General features: G+C 44.9%; 1 protein-coding gene across 4 annotated transcripts in view; it reads right to left on the bottom strand.

The window, feature by feature from the left end:
* Positions 1 to 18,877, bottom strand: part of SBF2 (SET binding factor 2) — a 1,701,375-nt gene that overhangs the window by 959,663 nt on the left and 722,835 nt on the right. For all 4 annotated transcript variants that reach the window (XM_069223624.1, XM_069223621.1, XM_069223622.1 and 1 more), the window contains exons 10-12: positions 15,428 to 15,505; positions 10,243 to 10,356; positions 7,922 to 8,050 (exon numbers count right to left, since the gene is read on the bottom strand). In XM_069223624.1, the coding sequence (XP_069079725.1) occupies positions 7,922 to 8,050; positions 10,243 to 10,356; positions 15,428 to 15,505 (321 nt within the window). The remainder of the gene's footprint in view (positions 1 to 7,921; positions 8,051 to 10,242; positions 10,357 to 15,427; positions 15,506 to 18,877) is intronic.

Raw genomic sequence — 18,877 nt, 5'->3', positions numbered from 1 at the left:
CCTGTTAAGTAATTGTTTCAATGATAAACTGCATCAGCATCTGGTAGACCTAGGACCAATTTCTCCCCAAGAATTGGGAAAGAAGGCGGACCATTGGGTCAAGACAAGGGTGTCCAAGACTTCAACAGGGGGTGACCAAAAGAAAGGGGTCACAAAGACTCCCCAGGGGAAGGGTGATGAGACAACCAAAACTAAAAATAGTCAAGAGTCTTCTACAGGCCCCCAAAAACCTGCACAGGAGGGTGGGCCCAGAGCCTCTTCACAAAACAATGGGTACAAGGGTAAAAACTTTGATCCCAAAAAGGCCTGGTGTCATAGCTGTAAACAGCATGGACACCAAACTGGAGACAAGGCCTGTCCCAAGAAAGGTTCCACTCCAAACTCCCATCCAGGTAACACTGGTATGGCTAGTCTCCAAGTGGGATCAACAGTGTGCCCAGAGCAAATCAGGGTCCACACTGAAGCTACTCTAGTTTCTGAGGGTGGGGTGGATTTAGCCACACTAGCTGTCTGGCCGCCTAACATGCAAAAATACAGACAGCAACTCTTGATTAATGGGACTAGAATAGAGGGCCTGAGGGATACAGGTGCCAGTGTCACCATGGTGACAGAGAAACTGGTTTCCCCTGGCCAATACCTGACTGGAAAAACTTACACAGTCACCAACGCTGACAATCAGAGAAAAGTACATCCCATGGCAATGGTTACTTTAGAATGGGGAGGGGTCAATGGCCTGAAACAGGTGGTGGTCTCCTCAAATATCCCAGTGGACTGTCTGCTTGGAAATGACCTGGAGTCCTCAGCATGGGCTGAGGTAGAACTAAAAACCCATGCAGCAATGCTGGGTATCCCTGAACTGGTGTGTGTGAAAACAAGAGCACAGTGCAAGGCACAGGGTGAACAAGTAGAGCTGGAGTCTGGAAGAATGGCCCAGCCTACCAAGAGAACAGGAAAGTCAGTTGGGAAACCAACTGCAACACAGCAAAAGAAAGGGAACCTCTCTTCTCAGGAAGAAGTTCTGCCCTCTGAGGGAACTGAGCCTTTGGAGCTTGAACCTTACCAGGTTGAGCTCTTAGGCCCAGGGGGACCCTCAAGGGAGGAGCTGTGTAAGGGACAAGAAACCTGTCCCTCTCTTGAAGGCCTTAGGCAGCAAGCTGCTGAAGAGTCCAAAGGCAAGAAAAATGGAACGCATAGGGTCTATTGGGAAGATGGACTCCTGTACACTGAGGCCAGAGACCCCAAACCTGGTGCCACTAGGAGAGTGGTAGTGCCTCAGCTGTTCAGAGAGTTCATCCTAACATTGGCCCATGACATTCCCCTTGCTGGACATTTGGGACAAACCAAGACGTGGGAGAGGTTAGTCAACCACTTCTACTGGCCCAATATGTCCAACATGGTTAAGGAGTTTTGCCTCTCCTGCCCCACCTGTCAAGCCAGTGGTAAGACAGGTGGGCATCCAAAGGCCCCCCTCATTCCACTTCCAGTGGTGGGGGTTCCCTTTGAAAGAGTGGGTGTGGACATAGTTGGTCCACTGGAACCTCCCACAGCCTCAGGAAATATGTATATCCTGGTAGTAGTGGATCATGCTACCAGGTATCCTGAAGCTATTCCCCTTAGGTCGACTACTGCCCCTGCAGTAGCCAAGGCCCTCATTGGTATCTTTACCAGAGTGGGTTTCCCTAAGGAGGTGGTGTCTGACAGAGGTACCAACTTCATGTCAGCATACCTAAAGCACATGTGGAATGAGTGTGGGGTGACTTATAAATTCACTACACCATACCATCCACAAACTAATGGCTTAGTTGAGAGATTCAACAAGACATTAAAGGGCATGATCATGGGGCTCCCAGAAAAACTCAAAAGGAGATGGGATGTCCTCTTGCCATGCCTGCTTTTCGCTTACAGAGAGGTGCCACAGAAGGGAGTAGGATTCTCACCCTTTGAACTTCTGTTTGGTCATCCTGTAAGGGGACCACTTGCCCTTGTTAAAGAAGGCTGGGAGAGACCTCTCCATGAGCCTAAACAGGACATAGTGGACTATGTACTTGGCCTTCGCTCTAGAATGGCAGAGTACATGGAAAAGGCAACCAAAAACCTTGAGGCCAGCCAACAGCTCCAGAAGTTTTGGTATGACCAAAAGGCTGCACTGGTTGAGTTCCAACCAGGGCAGAAAGTCTGGGTTCTGGAGCCTGTGGCTCCCAGGGCACTCCAGGACAAATGGAGTGGCCCTTACCCAGTACTAGAGAGGAAGAGTCAGGTCACCTACTTGGTGGACCTGGGCACAAGCAGGAGCCCCAAGAGGGTGATCCATGTAAACCGCCTTAAGCTCTTCCACGACAGGGCTGATGTCAATCTGTTGATGGTAACAGATGAGGATCAGGAGGCAGAGAGTGAACCTCTCCCTGATCTTCTGTCATCAGACCCAAAAGATGGTACAGTAGATGGAGTGATCTACTCAGACACCCTCTCTGGCCAACAGCAAGCTGATTGTAGGAGAGTCCTACAACAGTTTCCTGAACTCTTCTCCTTAACCCCTGGTCAGACACACCTGTGTACCCATGATGTGGACACAGGAGACAGCATGCCTGTCAAGAACAAGATCTTTAGACAGTCTGACCATGTTAAGGAAAGCATCAAGGTGGAAGTCCACAAGATGCTGGAATTGGGAGTAATTGAGCGCTCTGACAGCCCCTGGGCTAGCCCAGTGGTCTTAGTCCCCAAACCTCACACCAAAGATGGAAAGAAAGAGATGAGGTTTTGTGTGGACTACAGAGGGCTCAATTCTGTCACCAAGACAGATGCCCATCCAATTCCAAGAGCTGATGAGCTCATTGATAAATTAGGTGCTGCCAAATTTCTAAGTACCTTTGACTTGACAGCAGGGTACTGGCAAATAAAAATGGCACCTGGAGCAAAAGAAAAGACAGCATTCTCCACACCTGATGGGCATTATCAGTTTACTGTTATGCCCTTTGGTTTAAAGAATGCCCCTGCCACCTTCCAAAGGTTGGTGAATCAAGTCCTTGCTGGCTTGGAGTCATTTAGCACAGCTTATCTTGATGATATTGCTGTCTTTAGCTCCACCTGGCAGGATCACCTGGTCCACCTGAGGAAGGTTTTGAAGGCTCTGCAATCTGCAGGCCTCTCTATCAAGGCATCCAAATGCCAGATAGGGCAGGGAACTGTGGTTTATTTGGGACACCTTGTAGGTGGAGGCCAAGTTCAGCCACTCCAACCCAAGATCCAGACTATTCTGGACTGGGTAGCTCCAAAAACCCAGACTCAAGTCAGGGCATTCCTTGGCTTGACTGGGTATTACAGGAGGTTTGTGAAGGGATATGGATCCATTGTGACAGCCCTCACTGAACTCACCTCCAAGAAAATGCCCAAGAAAGTAAACTGGACTGTGGAATGCCAACAGGCCTTTGACACCCTGAAACAGGCAATGTGCTCAGCACCAGTTCTCAAAGCTCCAGATTATTCTAAGCAGTTCATTGTGCAGACTGATGCCTCTGAACATGGGATAGGGGCAGTTTTGTCCCAAACAAATGATGATGGCCTTGACCAGCCTGTTGCTTTCATTAGCAGGAGGTTACTCCCCAGGGAGCAGCGTTGGAGTGCCATTGAGAGGGAGGCCTTTGCTGTGGTTTGGTCCCTGAAGAAGCTGAGACCATACCTCTTTGGGACTCACTTCCTAGTTCAAACTGACCACAGACCTCTCAAATGGCTGATGCAAATGAAAGGTGAAAATCCTAAACTGTTGAGGTGGTCCATCTCCCTACAGGGAATGGACTTTATAGTGGAACACAGACCTGGGACTGCCCATGCCAATGCAGATGGCCTTTCCAGGTTCTTCCACTTAGAAAATGAAGACTCTCTTGGGAAAGGTTAGTCTCATCCTCTTTCGTTTGGGGGGGGGTTGTGTAAGGAAATGCCTCCTTGGCATGGTTGCCCCCTGACTTTTTGCCTTTGCTGATGCTATGTTTACAATTGAAAGTGTGCTGAGGCCTGCTAACCAGGCCCCAGCACCAGTGTTCTTTCCCTAACCTGTACTTTTGTATCCACAATTGGCAGACCCTGGCATCCAGATAAGTCCCTTGTAACTGGTACTTCTAGTACCAAGGGCCCTGATGCCAAGGAAGGTCTCTAAGGGCTGCAGCATGTCTTATGCCACCCTGGAGACCTCTCACTCAGCACAGACACACTGCTTACCAGCTTGTGTGTGCTAGTGAGGACAAAACGAGTAAGTCGACATGGCACTCCCCTCAGGGTGCCATGCCAGCCTCTCACTGCCTATGCAGTATAGGTAAGACACCCCTCTAGCAGGCCTTACAGCCCTAAGGCAGGGTGCACTATACCATAGGTGAGGGTACCAGTGCATGAGCATGGTACCCCTACAGTGTCTAAATAAAACCTTAGACATTGTAAAGTGCAGGGTAGCCATAAGAGTATATGGTCTGGGAGTCTGTCAAACACGAACTCCACAGCACCATAATGGCTACACTGAAAACTGGGAAGTTTGGTATCAAACTTCTCAGTACAATAAATGCACACTGATGCCAGTGTACATTTTATTGTAAAATACACCACAGAGGGCACCTTAGAGGTGCCCCCTGAAACTTAACCGACTATCTGTGTAGGCTGACTAGTTTTAGCAGCCTGCCACAAACCGAGACATGTTGCTGGCCCCATGGGGAGAGTGCCTTTGTCACTCTGAGGCCAGTAACAAAGCCTGCACTGGGTGGAGATGCTAACACCTCCCCCAGGCAGGAATTGTCACACCTGGCGGTGAGCCTCAAAGGCTCACCTCCTTTGTGCCAACCCAGCAGGACACTCCAGCTAGTGGAGTTGCCCGCCCCCTCCGGCCAGGCCCCACTTTTTGGCGGCAAGGCCGGAGAAGATAATGAGAAAAACAAGGAGGAGTCACTGACCAGTCAGGACAGCCCCTAAGGTGTCCTGAGCTGAGGTGACTCTAACTTTTAGAAATCCTCCATCTTGCAGATGGAGGATTCCCCCAATAGGGTTAGGAATGTGACCCCCTCCCCTTGGGAGGAGGCACAAAGAGGGTGTACCCACCCTCAGGGCTAGTAGCCATTGGCTACTAACCCCCCAGACCTAAACACGCCCTTAAATTTAGTATTTAAGGGCTACCCTGAACCCTAGAAAATTAGATTCCTGCAACTACAAGAAGAAGGACTGCCCAGCTGAAAACCCCTGCAGCGGAAGACCAGAAGACGACAACTGCCTTGGCTCCAGAAACTCACCGGCCTGTCTCCTGCCTTCCAAAGATCCTGCTCCAGCGACGCCTTCCAAAGGGACCAGCGACCTCGACATCCTCTGAGGACTGCCCCTGCTTCGAAAAGACAAGAAACTCCCGAGGACAGCGGACCTGCTCCAAGAAAAGCTGCAACTTTGTTTCCAGCAGCTTTAAAGAACCCTGCAAGCTCCCCGCAAGAAGCGTGAGACTTGCAACACTGCACCCGGCGACCCCGACTCGGCTGGTGGCGATCCAACACCTCAGGAGGGACCCCAGGACTACTCTGATACTGTGAGTACCAAAACCTGTCCCCCCTGAGCCCCCACAGCGCCGCCTGCAGAGGGAATCCCGAGGCTTCCCCTGACCGCGACTCCTTGAACCTAAAGTCCCGACGCCTGGGAGAGACCCTGCATCCGCAGCCCCCAGGACCCGAAGGACCGGACTTTCACCGGAGAAGTGACCCCCAGGAGTCCCTCTCCCTTACCCAAGTGGAGGTTTCCCCGAGGAATCCCCCCCTTGCCTGCCTGCAGCGCTGAAGAGATCCCGAGGTCTCTCATAGACTAACATTGAAAACCCGACGCTTGCTTCTACACTGCACCCGGCCGCCCCCGCGCTGCTGAGGGTGAAATTTCTGTGTGGACGTGTGTCCCCCCCGGTGCCCTACAAAACCCCCCTGGTCTGCCCTCCGAAGACGCGGGTACTTACCTGCAAGCAGACCGGAACCGGGGCACCCCCTTCTCTCCATTCTAGCCTATGTGTTTTGGGCACCACTTGGAACTCTGCACCTGACCGGCCCTGAGCTGCTGGTGTGGTGACTTTGGGGTTGCTCTGAACCCCCAACGGTGGGCTACCTTGGACCAAGAACTAAGCCCTGTAAGTGTCTTACTTACCTGGTTAACCTAACAAATACTTACCTCCCCCAGGAACTGTGGAAATTGCACTAAGTGTCCACTTTTAAAACAGCTATTTGTCAATAACTTGAAAAGTATACATGCAATTTTGATGATTTGAAGTTCCTAAAGTACTTACCTGCAATACCTTTCGAATGAGATATTACATGTAGAATTTGAACCTGTGGTTCTTAAAATAAACTAAGAAAATATATTTTTCTATATAAAAACCTATTGGCTGGATTTGTCTCTGAGTGTGTGTACCTCATTTATTGTCTTGTGTATGTACAACAAATGCTTAACACTACTCCTTGGATAAGCCTACTGCTCGACCACACTACCACAAAATAGAGCATTAGTATTATCTCTTTTTACCACTATTTTACCTCTAAGGGGAACCCTTGGACTCTGTGCATGCTATTCCTTACTTTGAAATAGCACATACAGAGCCAACTTCCTACAGGTAATCAGTCTCTGTTTAAGGGGAGGTGTCAAGTTTAGTGGCATTTTGCAAGTAAAAGTACAGGGCATCATCAGTATAATGATTGGGAAAGAAGCCACCCCTCTCCAAAGCTTCATCAATATACTGGGGTGCTCCATGTTCTGGTACAGGGTCAAGTCAGAGCCACCAAGAGAATGGAGAACTCTGCTGACAGTTGCATCGTGGTAGAGGTGCTGGACTAAAATCTGATAGCATAACAGCTAGTTGCACCTTAATTATTTCGTAGTATGACATCAGAGGAGCTCAATCCGATGTGGTTCGAGGTCTGTCTGGGTATCAGGTCACTGATCCGTGACAGTGGAGCATCAATGGAGGCAGTATACTGGAATCCTGTGTGGACCATGGAGCCAGAGTTGAAGTTTGCACCAGTGTTGGTACGGACTCAGTAACAGGTCCCAAAAGGGCAGATGTATAGCTCTGCCTCCCAGTCTGAAATCACCTTTGGATGCATTGGTCACATTATTTGGAGTCATCACCAGAGCTCAGGCACATCAGACACAAATAGGGGAGGTCTATGACTGACATATGCTTGCAGCTTTCTTGGCACCGCTTAAAGCCTGTTAGTGGAGGGGACATACTCCCTAGCACGCCTTTTGAAAAACAATTTGGAAACATCATGGATTGACAACAGATGGGAGCAGTGCTTCACTTCTGCTAAAAAAAAATAAGTTCTGAACTGCATGGGGAGCATGAGCTCTAAAGGAGTTAGATCATGACTGCAGCCTACTCTTAAGTTTGATCTGTAATAAGTCTCAAGCCGGTACTGGTACGGTGAACCATGTACTGAAAGCACAATCAGTGTGTCCACTTCTGCGAACTGGGACCAGCAAAAAAATAGAATTCTGTCATTTACGGACCATGAGGCATCATCAGGGGACCAGGCACCTCAGAGAGAAAGTTGGCTGGAAAAAGAAACTTTTGCCTCAGAAGAAAAAATATAATGTGTACTCCGGCAGTGCACAGCTACTATGCAAACATCTAGCTCCCTCAATTAAGGAAAAAGAGCTTACCTGAGCGGAAGCTAAGTGGGGATGCCTAGGAGGTAGGTTAGCCAGGGAGAAAAGCAGACTGTGTTTCCCATGTATCTGGACTAGCACATTTTTGCTCTACCCTGCAAATGCTTCAGCACACTCACACTGCTATGAATGATAAACCTTGAGCATTAAAGAAGGTGGGCTCAAGAATCCCATAGAAAACCTTAAAGAAGCGAACTATAAAACATGTTTTTCAGTTACATATATGATCAGCAAATTGATAAAACATTCACAATACCTCATCAAAAAGATCACAGGATCTGTAAGGTGGTCCTCTCTCAGACACAAAGCCAGCAAATGCCATTCCGTTAAGAACTTTAGTGAGGAAGTCATTTTCAATTAATCCACGCTGTCCAAGGAAAGCTGTCTGCAAAAATAGTGAAGGACTTTTATTATTGTACATAGCAATTCATTGATTTAAAAATATTACCACAGCAATCTTTGAAAACAGAGCAGCCAAAATAGAAACATTTAGCTGGACTACTCCTCTCTGGCCAAAAGCTCTATCTAGATCAGTGAAAGCCTTAATAAATGATTAATTCTTGCGTGCATCTCATCTGTACATTCTCCACTTATTTTAATGTATACGTTTTATACTGGAAGCCTAAATGCCTGTTCAAGTACCACGAATCTATCCTTTTCCACACATTCGGAAGCATTTGCATGTTAAAGAAATCTTTAGGAATAACTTGAAGAGGCAAATTCCTATGTTTTTTGTCCACGAGGGCAGGTGAGTAAATTAACAAAAGGCATGAAAGAGAACTAGGGCAGGTTTGTGTTTGCTCATTGAGCAGTCCCATTGCTATTGATGACCTTAAGGGATGGGCTGGCACAGTTCCGATAGCTATAGCATTTATTTTCTAGGTTAACATTTGCAAGGCCATTCATTACATGTCTTAAGTTTTAATAGGAAAGTTTTAATTAAACAAAAGTGTATCCCACATCACACCTATTTCAGGCAAAATGCCCAGCATTAGAAAGAATCACTACAGCAATAATCTAAGGGGTGTAAGGGATCACATTGATTTTAGGAAAAAATATCGAAAGGAGCAGCCTCCCCTTTTAAAAACAAAAAAAAAAACATATTTTGGCAATTCCTCCACTCACTCCATGTGAGGTACTTCAGACCTTTTTCCAGTTTTCTCAGGTCCCAGTCCAAAGCCGTTGCTGGACAGAGCAGTCTCAAGCACACAGACAGAGCGGAAGACTGACAGGAAGTTGGTTTATACAGAAAACACAACAATTTGAGGTATCCCACCTGTGCAATGAAGAGCTCTAATTGACTTACTCTGTTGATTGTGTTTACTGCAGAGTCCAGAAGCATAAGAAATGTTGCGTGAACTTGAAGATATGATAAAAGTGACATAGCTCATTATCATTATGCAAGGACTTTTTTTATGTAAATAAATGGTTATTTCTGTTGGCCAGCCTTGGGCGGCTTCACCAAACCCCTCCTCTTTTGCTGCCATTCATTCACTCATTTCGTCCCATCTTCTCTGGTATACGAAGAGAACATAGAGGCTGGATTTCAGTGACTTAGGGCCAGATGTATCACCACGGCCCTTTGCGATTCGGAAATAGCGATTTTTAAGAAATCGATATTTCCGACTCGCAAAGTGCCATGTATCACATTTGCGAATCAGTAATAGCGATTTCTTAAAAATCGCAAATGCTATTACCGATTCACAAATTGCGATACCGGCCCCATTCGCACCTATGGGCCTGTTGGCCCATATCTGCAAATTTTTTGCATTTCCAAAATTGCGATTTCTGAACCAGAAATCGCAATTTTGGAAATGCACAACCCCAGGGTGCTGGGGGGCTAAGGCCCCCTCTGCTGCACCCCAAAAGTTTTTGGGGGAACATGTAAAGTGCACACATGCCAAAACATATACAATTTAAAAATGCATTTTTAAATTTTGCACATGGTTACCACCAAGTTCAGCTTGGTGGTAATTAGCGATTCCTAAATGCCAAAATCGCATTCAGGAATGGCTTCATACCTGTGCTAAGAAATCGCAAATAAGGAATCCTTATTTGCGATTTCTAATTTGCGACTCTCTAAACAGGGTCGCAATTTTAAGGAATCGCTATTTTAGTGATTCCTTAAAATTGCGTTCACACTGTATTTCATACATTCTGAAATGGCATTTTGCATTCGCAAACGGGCATTCGCACTGTTTGCGAATGCAAAATGCTTTCCTACATCTGGCCCTAAATGGTGCATGCTCATAAATTTTTTTTTTTTTAAATAAAAATAAATCTGAAAGACCATGATCGTTATTGTGGTCAAGATTTATTTTACCCTTTTTAAATACAACAGATGGTTTGAATTGTCAGGTATTTCCTTTACACATTTAATAACATGTTTTTAGACACAAAACAGTCAAGAAGAAAGCACTGGATTGCGCACCCCTTAATCGTTGTAAGAAAAAATACCGCTCCACATTTCATTTGAAAATACTGCACGTCAATAATGCCCATGGATTAAGAAAAATATTTATTTCTTTAAGCAAGACCAACGCTCCGAATTAAACCGCACCTAAAAGAATATTTTACCTTGTGAAAATGTATGACCGGTTCGGCATGAATTCGGATGAGCTGCAGACATGACCTGTATCCCTGGAAAATCTGTGCAAATAATCTCAGAAAGATGGCTCGCACTTCTTTATCCTATAAAACATTCAGAAATTGGGTGAGCTCAGCACCTTAAAAAGACAAGATACATACATTTTGATCAAGGAGTATTCTTTGTATGGATGTTCACAGGTGATGTGCAAAATATTTTACCAATACACTTTTACAAATCCCGCCTCATGACTTCACATTCGTTTTCTAACTTTTTTGTGGATGGCATGTTTTATCAATCTCTGTGGGTGTGTTATGGTTCACGTAGTGACATTAGCAATAAATCATTTCTGAGGTTCTTAATTCTAAACCAAAACAATCATCATTAGCTTAAATTATATCTTAATTGTTGGTGATATGTAATGATAGACCAGTACCGGATTCAAACAGTGATTATGACAAATTAGACCAATAATTCACTTTTAGAAGGGGGGTTCTCCTTCTAAAATGAAGGAAGGGTTCAATCCTGCAAATAACAGTTGAAGGTGAGTAGCAATAAAACTCAAACTTGATGTCTTCTCTTGCATGGAAGGCATTTTCACATGATAAAATGGCCATCCTAGATACAGGCATATTGTGAATTAGGTATACCGAAGGAATATCTTGAAAGGATAACAATAACAAATTCATCAAGACAGCAACAATAATGCCTTTGGATGCTCACTGTTGAATTCTAATGAATGAAACACAAGGAGACCAACAAAATAAATTGGACTTTGTGACGACACCAAATCATATACAAACATACAGAGATCATACTCTTTTTGCTGTGAGCTATGAAGTGAATAGAGGGAAAGAGGGTCTATAATTGAATGACCACCTCCCTCCCCAACAGCAATTGGTTAAAGTTAGATGAGACTGGATTGCAATATCTAACAAGGGCCCTTTTATGACAACATCTTTGTAATCATGGTGACGAAGTCACACTTACTGTCTCCCCAAAAAAAAAATCTTTGTCCTGGGCACATATTTGAGTTAATTTGTGTGGGCAGTAAAAAAACGCCTTTATAAAGGCTATTACATCTACAGGGCACTAAAGCAGTTAGTGGGTTTTGATGGCCAACAATGAACTTTACTGTTGGTACATCATTTCCCTCCGATTTCTAAACTCAAAAAGTTAAACTCCAAAAAAGTGGAAAGGCAGACACAAAGCATGAGCAGCTGTAGTATAAAATACAAAAATAGGATCCGTTCACAAAGCCTGGACTATGAATGCCAGATGATTCACCTTCCTTTGGAATGTTTACCTTTAACTGGATTCATAAAAGGTCCCAGCTGTAACCAGGGAAATCCAAATAGTAGTAGATTTGCTTCAATACTACAGAGAGTAAAATGTATGAGTAATTTTTATATGATGGACAATTCTGCCCAAGTAAACCAAGTGTATGTACTTCAACATTTAATTTTTGGTTTCTTCACAGATAAAGTATATTTCTCCTACGGAGAAACCTTTTAGCCTACACACCATTAAACATGGGGGTGTTCACTCTTCATTCAATCTCGGGAAAACAAACTTACTCCTGTCTGGAGTAAATCTGCACGTGTTTTCAAGGGGAAACCTACCTGGAAACTGTATAGCAATACCCATCAATATTTCGATTCTGTAATTAGCCTACCTAGAATGTAGATAAAATAGTACATTTCCACATGAGAGAATTCAGTGATTATGGCAGCATTTCCACAACGACAACTGTATGGACACAAAATAATCTGTCAATTCTGATTCTGTGACACAGGACTGAATATTTATATTTGACAAGTGGTGGTTCTTTGCACCCAAGTTTAGCTTCAGTGCACAAAAAGCTTGGGAAACTGACTATATTATGATGTGTGTAGGTGGATGTTAAGAACATTTGTTACTGGGAAATAGGAAATGAGTTGCAGAATATCAATTTTTGGGTATCAGGGGAACGTGTACGATGGAAAGGCAGAGAAGATAACTGGGTAGCAAAATTTCAGATCTATACGAGTGTGAAACCAAAAGGGATGTGGCATTTCTAGATCTCAACAATTCTCCGAGAAGAGTTTGGAAGGTAAACGAAGCAACATTCGATATAACACCACAGAACACACCAGTATTGACGCTCTGGGGCACTCATTCCAAAACCTTTGTGACTGTGGCCATTTGCTTTACCACTACGACAGGCAAGAGACAAAGATGACTACCTTTTCATTTTATGGAACGCTAAAATAAAGGGGGAAAAACAATTGCCCAATGCATATATATTGGTATAAAACCTTTGCCAGATTTTCAGGACGTTTGCTGTCCATGTATATGTTTCATTTAGATTGTGTGTAGTTGTCTGTAATGAGGATATAATATGTGGATATCCTGAAAATCTGGTAAAAATCTAGCTCTTCTGGATCTAGGCAGGACACCCCGGCTGAAAGGCAGTAAGGAAACTGCACCAAGTAGAAACACAGTTCCTAAGCAGTATGACAGCAAAAAAAAGTGAAAACCTTGATGAATACGGGAAAACAAATGTGCTTGCATGTGGTACAGAATGTATATCCTATAGTATTTGCACACACTGTAGTAGAGATAAAATAATTTATAAGTGTTGTTATGATTTACATTGCCAGGACTAAGGCTAAAATATAAAAAAGAATAATCCCTGTTTAAGGTCATACTTGCTACAAAGCAAAATAACAATCTGAAAGTATGACTAAAACATGGAGAATGTCCACAAAATGTTTTGCAAGTAAAAACAAAAGTAAACATGATTCACAGAAGAGTAAAACAAACCCAAGTATCATCTACAAGTCTGAGGAAATTGTCCTGGCAGTGAGTAAGGGTGAAGGTAAAGCCAGATTTGGAACCTTATGTTACTCCAATGTATGCTGTGAAAATAGGCTGTCCAATTAAGGAAGGTAAAGAGAGGGGGGCAACTGCAATGAGAAAAGGCTAACTTAAGATTCTCATAAATATTTCAACACAAACGCTGCTGGAGATGCCAATTTCAGTTTCTAAAACCCAAAGCGGCCTATCAGGGGCTTTAGAAAATAATAGTAAGCAGACCGAGACTGGGCTTCGATTCAGAGACCAACTTGGACAAAGACACTTTGCACGCAATTCCCCGGGATGCAAAAGGAGATAAATAAGGGGATGAAGCACACATCTCGATCTCACCTCTCAACCAAAGGGGCAAGTACAATATTTGTTGGGCAGGAATATTTAACTCGGCTGGAATAGCATAAGGCTATGGTGCACAGGTTATTAAAGTGCAAAGTTTAAACTTGGCAAGGGAAGGTGGACATAATTGTACTTTGCACTGTTTGCAGTGTCCAACTCCACCAAAAGTCGTTGACAATCAAATTTGTAAGAAAATACTTTTTTTTTTTTTTTTAACTGAGATTTTCCAGTTGAAACCATGTTTCTAAGCAGATGTCGTTCCATTTTGATCTGTTTTTACATCTTTGTATCGTTCAGAAACATCAAGAAGTTTGCAGTTTGAAAAAAAATTCACAAACTTATGAGTCAAAAAATACTGCTACCTCTCACACCCGCAGTGAGGGACTCCCAGATGCCTTTCATGTTATTTTGTCAAAAGGTAACCAGTGAAAAGATAAGCATAGACGAAAGGTGCACTGTGAAGACTAATAGTGTATGATAAAGTAAAACACAATTATCATTAGGAGGAGAAATGTGCAAGAAAAGCATGAATTGAAATTTGACAGCAAAAGGAGTTGGTGCAGCAAGACAAAAAGAGAATACAATTGGGTTAAAGAGATAAAAGATTCGATGTAACCTTTAAGATCTGTAAGTACCAAAACAAGTGAGACATCCAAGAAATAAAACAATGAATGCAAAAATAAAGACAGTCGCATACACTGAACGGGTAAAAATTAAAGGTCAGCTGAAGGATTACAATGGAGATACAGGTGAGCTTTGCTGCATTCAGATGTTTACTTTTAGTGCAAGTAGCAAAGTGCTTGAATCAAGGAAAGGCACCAAGAGCTCACACTTATGACAAAAACATGCCTGTGCTGCCAGTTTCAAAGCATCCGTACATAAAACATAAAGTGAAAGGAAAAAATGAAGGGCCTCACTTGGGGTTCAGTGGACCTGCAGCTCCACCAAACCATCTTGTTGCCACCCATACCGAGGCCTGCGCCGGCTCTGCCAGTGCACAAGAAGGCGCAGGCCGGTCAGGGGCAGCAGGGTCACCACCTTTGAGGCAGCAGGGAGCGCAGACCAATTTTGGAGATCATATTTTCTCTGAATGCACCCTGGCATGGAAGAGCGGTCACTCTTCTTTTGTTTCATTAAACAAAGGCCAGCTTTGGAAGCCGCCCCCCAAAAACAAAAAAAACTAAAGAGGATGGTTATTGGGCTGCCATTACATAACACCCCACCCTGGCTGAGATCTCGCCAAGAAGCACTTTCATCAGGAATGAACTTGGAGCGTGGAGGTTAACCCCTAAAAGAGCATCGGGCCTGCCACGGGGTGGGTGGAGGCAAGACACTGTTCGGGTCAGCTCCAAGAACCGCCCGCCGAGCCCGTGCTGAGCCTTTGCGGGGGTGTTTTTAACCCTTTACGTTTAAACGGTTGCCCACTGTTACCCTCACCCACAGTCGATGAGAGGATTATTTCAGACACTTTCACATGCGATCACGTGTAAATCAACATATCGTTATAGGAAATACATACTGGTGGAAAATGTGCAAGCAAAACGAAAAGTAAGATTTAAGAACGTTCCTGAAACCACGAATACTCCATATTTCATGGAACCCACACTCTGTTCCTCTAACTTTTGCCGATCCCCAGCAATGTTCTGCTTCCTGCACGGTGTACCTCTTGATGATTTTTCTCTGCAGACCGGTCCTGACAGTGCGTTTGAGTACATGACTTCCTGATATTTTACCCACTGATAAAACATATTTTTGTCATTAAAGGATGTCAGATAACATGTTTGGTACGAAAATAAAGTCAAAGTCTTCCTTGAAAACAAAAATAAGCGGCGCTTCCTCTCCACAAAGAGTAAAGGGCACAGGAGGGGAAGGCTGCAGCGGCCAGACAACAAAAGTAAAACAGACCTGCCAGTGCATCTGCTGTTTGTGCAGAGGATATTAAATCTCCAACCAACAGAGAACATGAGGCGATAAGAGCCTTACCAGCATTTTGGAGTGTGATAAAGATGTACGCGTAGGAGGGAAGGCATAATCTGCCACTTCCAAATCAGGATGTACGACCTACAAACAAAAGAAATAAGCGTTTCCTTGATTAGATAAAACTCAACTTGCGGCTCCGCTGGGCGCATCTTTTAGTGGGCGTGGTCAGGATAGCGCAGGAGCAACAAGAATGAGAAAAGAAAAGGCGAAGGTATGTCAGAGCCCACACCTCTCAACTCACCTTCCTCCACAGGACCTCACCACTTCTTAGGAACATCGTCACCCTCACAGGAAACACCATTCCTAAAAACTTACATCAGCCTCAGAAAGAATGCTCCTCTCCATTCATTTCAGTGGCCTCATCCTCTACAACCCATCAATCTGGCCTCTCTATGACAAACCAGGTTTAAACAGGAGGAAAACTTCTACTTGTACCCCATTCTGCTTCTCAATGGAGAACTGATGTCTGATATTAGTTGTGTAAGGCTGTCCTCAATGCAGGAGCGTGGCTGGTAAACTGCTGTGCAACAGCACGCTAAGTGTTGGGTTACCAGATAACTCCCTGACACAAGGCACCCCAAAGACAGGTTTTCTTTTAGGAACCATGTGGATTCTTGGAGCTGTAGTCTTGGTACAGCTCATCTGAACCAAATAGACAGCAGATGGTTTTAAGTGAGGGCAGAGGAGCATCGCCCTCGCCCACTGCGTGCCACGGGTGACAAATATAAAATGGCAATTAAATGATTTCATTGCTATTTTATCTTTTCAACCGATGTGTGCGCTGCAGTGCCCCAGGCCCAGAGGCAAAAGACACGGGGACTGGAGCAGTGGCTGACTGGATGCTCCAAAGTGTGCATGTCACTTTGGCAAGCTGTTTTTCGCCAGACAAAGTTACATGCACACTTTGAAGCTGTCCACTCAGCTGTCTCAAGACAGCTGGCTGGAGACCAAGCACAGGCCTCCAAGGCCAAAAGGAGCATCCGGCCAGACCACTCCAGCCAATCCAGGCACTTCTCTCATGCTGGTTAACAGCATGAGGGCAGTGAATGGATTGGTCATGGGAGCTCCACAGTAGAGTGCAGTTTGCAGAACACCAAGGAGGACGTGCTGCATTCAGTAAGTACCTTTTATTTTAATTTAACATGGGGTTTTGGAGGGAGGGGTTGTTTTATTATGGGCTTTTGGAGGGAGGGGCTATTTTATCTGGGGCTTTTGAGTTGGGTGTTTTATTAAGGGGATTTGGAGAAAGGGTGTGCTTTATCTTCTTTTTTTGGAAGTGGTGGGGAACTTTGTCCACCCCACCACTTTTTAACATTACCAGCCGCCCCTGCAAATAGACTAACAATTGAAAACAATGATTTGTAAAAGGAAGGACTTAACTGAAATCCAATGTCCTCTTAGGAAACAATGAACCTCAAGTTGCACCAATTTACTATACTATAGAGGAATTTCAACAGCACTAAGCATTCATTAAGCCTAGAGACTGGTTTCTTTAGATTGACCTGAATTCTGGATGAACTTTCTTCCTGAATCAGGTGAAGGCTACCCATTGTTTTTAAGTGGCATTTCAAATGATACATCAAACTTCATGTTCACACTAAACATACTGAAAAGCTTGAGTTAGGCCACTGATACAATACATCGATTAGCAGGAATTGACAATATTGTAATCTAGAATGAAATGGTAGAGAGAATGCCAGTCACTTAGAACTTTGCTGAGGACTGAAAAGAAAGTTCAATAGCAGTGGTCTTGGAGAGTGCTAGAGAAACTCATCCTTTTTGATCACTCGCCTGAGTCCAGAGCAAATAGGATAAGGATTAGTGTGAGCATTCTGAACTTGCCTTTGCACACAAAGGCATTTAGAGATTGAATATCTAAGATGGTCTGAAGTCCCACATCCTTCTTCGGCACAAGGAAACAGCTGGAGTAGCAATGCTCCACTATTTCTGAGTAGAGCTCTCTCTTTATGGCTCCTTTGGAAAGTAAAACTCACACTTCTTACAACAGAAAGGACGGATGTTCACTACAGATTTGATCTGATGTGGGGTGAAGTGTTGGTGGAGCGGAAAGAAAGGGTAGGACAGTCAAAGCAGAACAATTTGAAAAGACTGATCTGTCGACATTATAAAGCATCAATGCCATGCAGAACACTTTGAAAGACCCATCTTCGACTGGAAGAAGCACCACCCTGAGAGAAAATCTTGGATTCTGCTTCCCACAGGGTTACTGAGTATTACTAATGGCAACCTAAAGTGACTTGGTTGCTGTTGCGGGAGGGGAAAGTGACTGGGAGTAATAATGCCCTTGTAGACCTGCATGGTGCCTGTCAGATCAACATCCCTGCCTCGAATGGGCATTTGAGAGATCAATTTGCCTCTCTCCACACCAAGAAACAAATTTTGCCCATCTGTTAGCATAAACAGTCTGATTGGAGTGTCACCTGGCCAATAAGATAACATCCACCACTTCTGGAGGGAGAGAAAAAGAGCTCAGATTCAATCTCCGGGCATGCAGGTGCAGGCTCTGGAGGTGGGGGTGTAGAACCTGCCCCTGCGACTGCGAGAGGAGGTCTGCCCTGTGAGGGAGACGGAGCGGAGGGCACAGTGAGAGTTGGAGAAGGCCTGTGTACCACACCCTTCTTGGCCAATCCGGGGCTATTAAAATTACTTGAGCCCGATCTTGCCGAATCTTCCTCAGAACCCGAGGAATCAAGGGTATAGGGGGAAACGCGTAAAGCAACTGGTCGCACCAAGACATCTGAAACGCGTCCCCCAACGCTCCCTGCACCGGATACTGGAGGCTGCAGAACGACGGGCAGTGTGTGTTCTCCCAAGTGGCAAACAGGTCTATCTGTGGAAATCCCCACATCCGGAAGATGTGAAGAACCAGGTCTGGATGGAGACGCCACACGTGATCTGCCGAGAAATGCAGACAGACTGTCCGCATGTACGTTGAGAACTCCGGCCAGATGGTTTGCAACTATGCAAATCCGATGGTCCTGCGCCCAGGACCAGACCCGCAGAGCTACTCTGCAGAGAAGGTATGACCCTACACCTCCCTGCTTGTTGACGTACCACATCGTAGTAGTGCTGTCCGTCAAGACTTGAAGTGACTGACCGCGTAGGGACGGGAGGAAGAGCTCGAGAGACAGACATATTGCCCGCAATTCTAACAGATTGATGTGAAACACATGTTCCACTGGAGACCAATGACCTTTGATCTCCAGGTCCTCCAGATGAGCTCCCCACCCTAGAAAACAAAAGGACAGCCCAGATAAAAGTCAGCAGGAGAAAGTCAAACTCAATTTTGAAAAGTGGACCGTTGGAGTTCTGAAACAGGTTCATATTCATTTTTAATGCTCTCAGCATCAGACTGAAGCCTACGTGTGCTCCACAGCTTAAAGCTGCTAGGATTCCAATCACATAAAGGGGCTGGGTACTATACAAACAAGC

Source organism: Pleurodeles waltl, chromosome 3_1, assembly GCF_031143425.1.
Source record: "Pleurodeles waltl isolate 20211129_DDA chromosome 3_1, aPleWal1.hap1.20221129, whole genome shotgun sequence".
Taxonomy (NCBI): domain Eukaryota; kingdom Metazoa; phylum Chordata; class Amphibia; order Caudata; family Salamandridae; genus Pleurodeles; species Pleurodeles waltl.
Note: the sequence above shows the minus strand (reverse complement) of the source record. Positions and strands in the feature narration are given on the sequence as shown.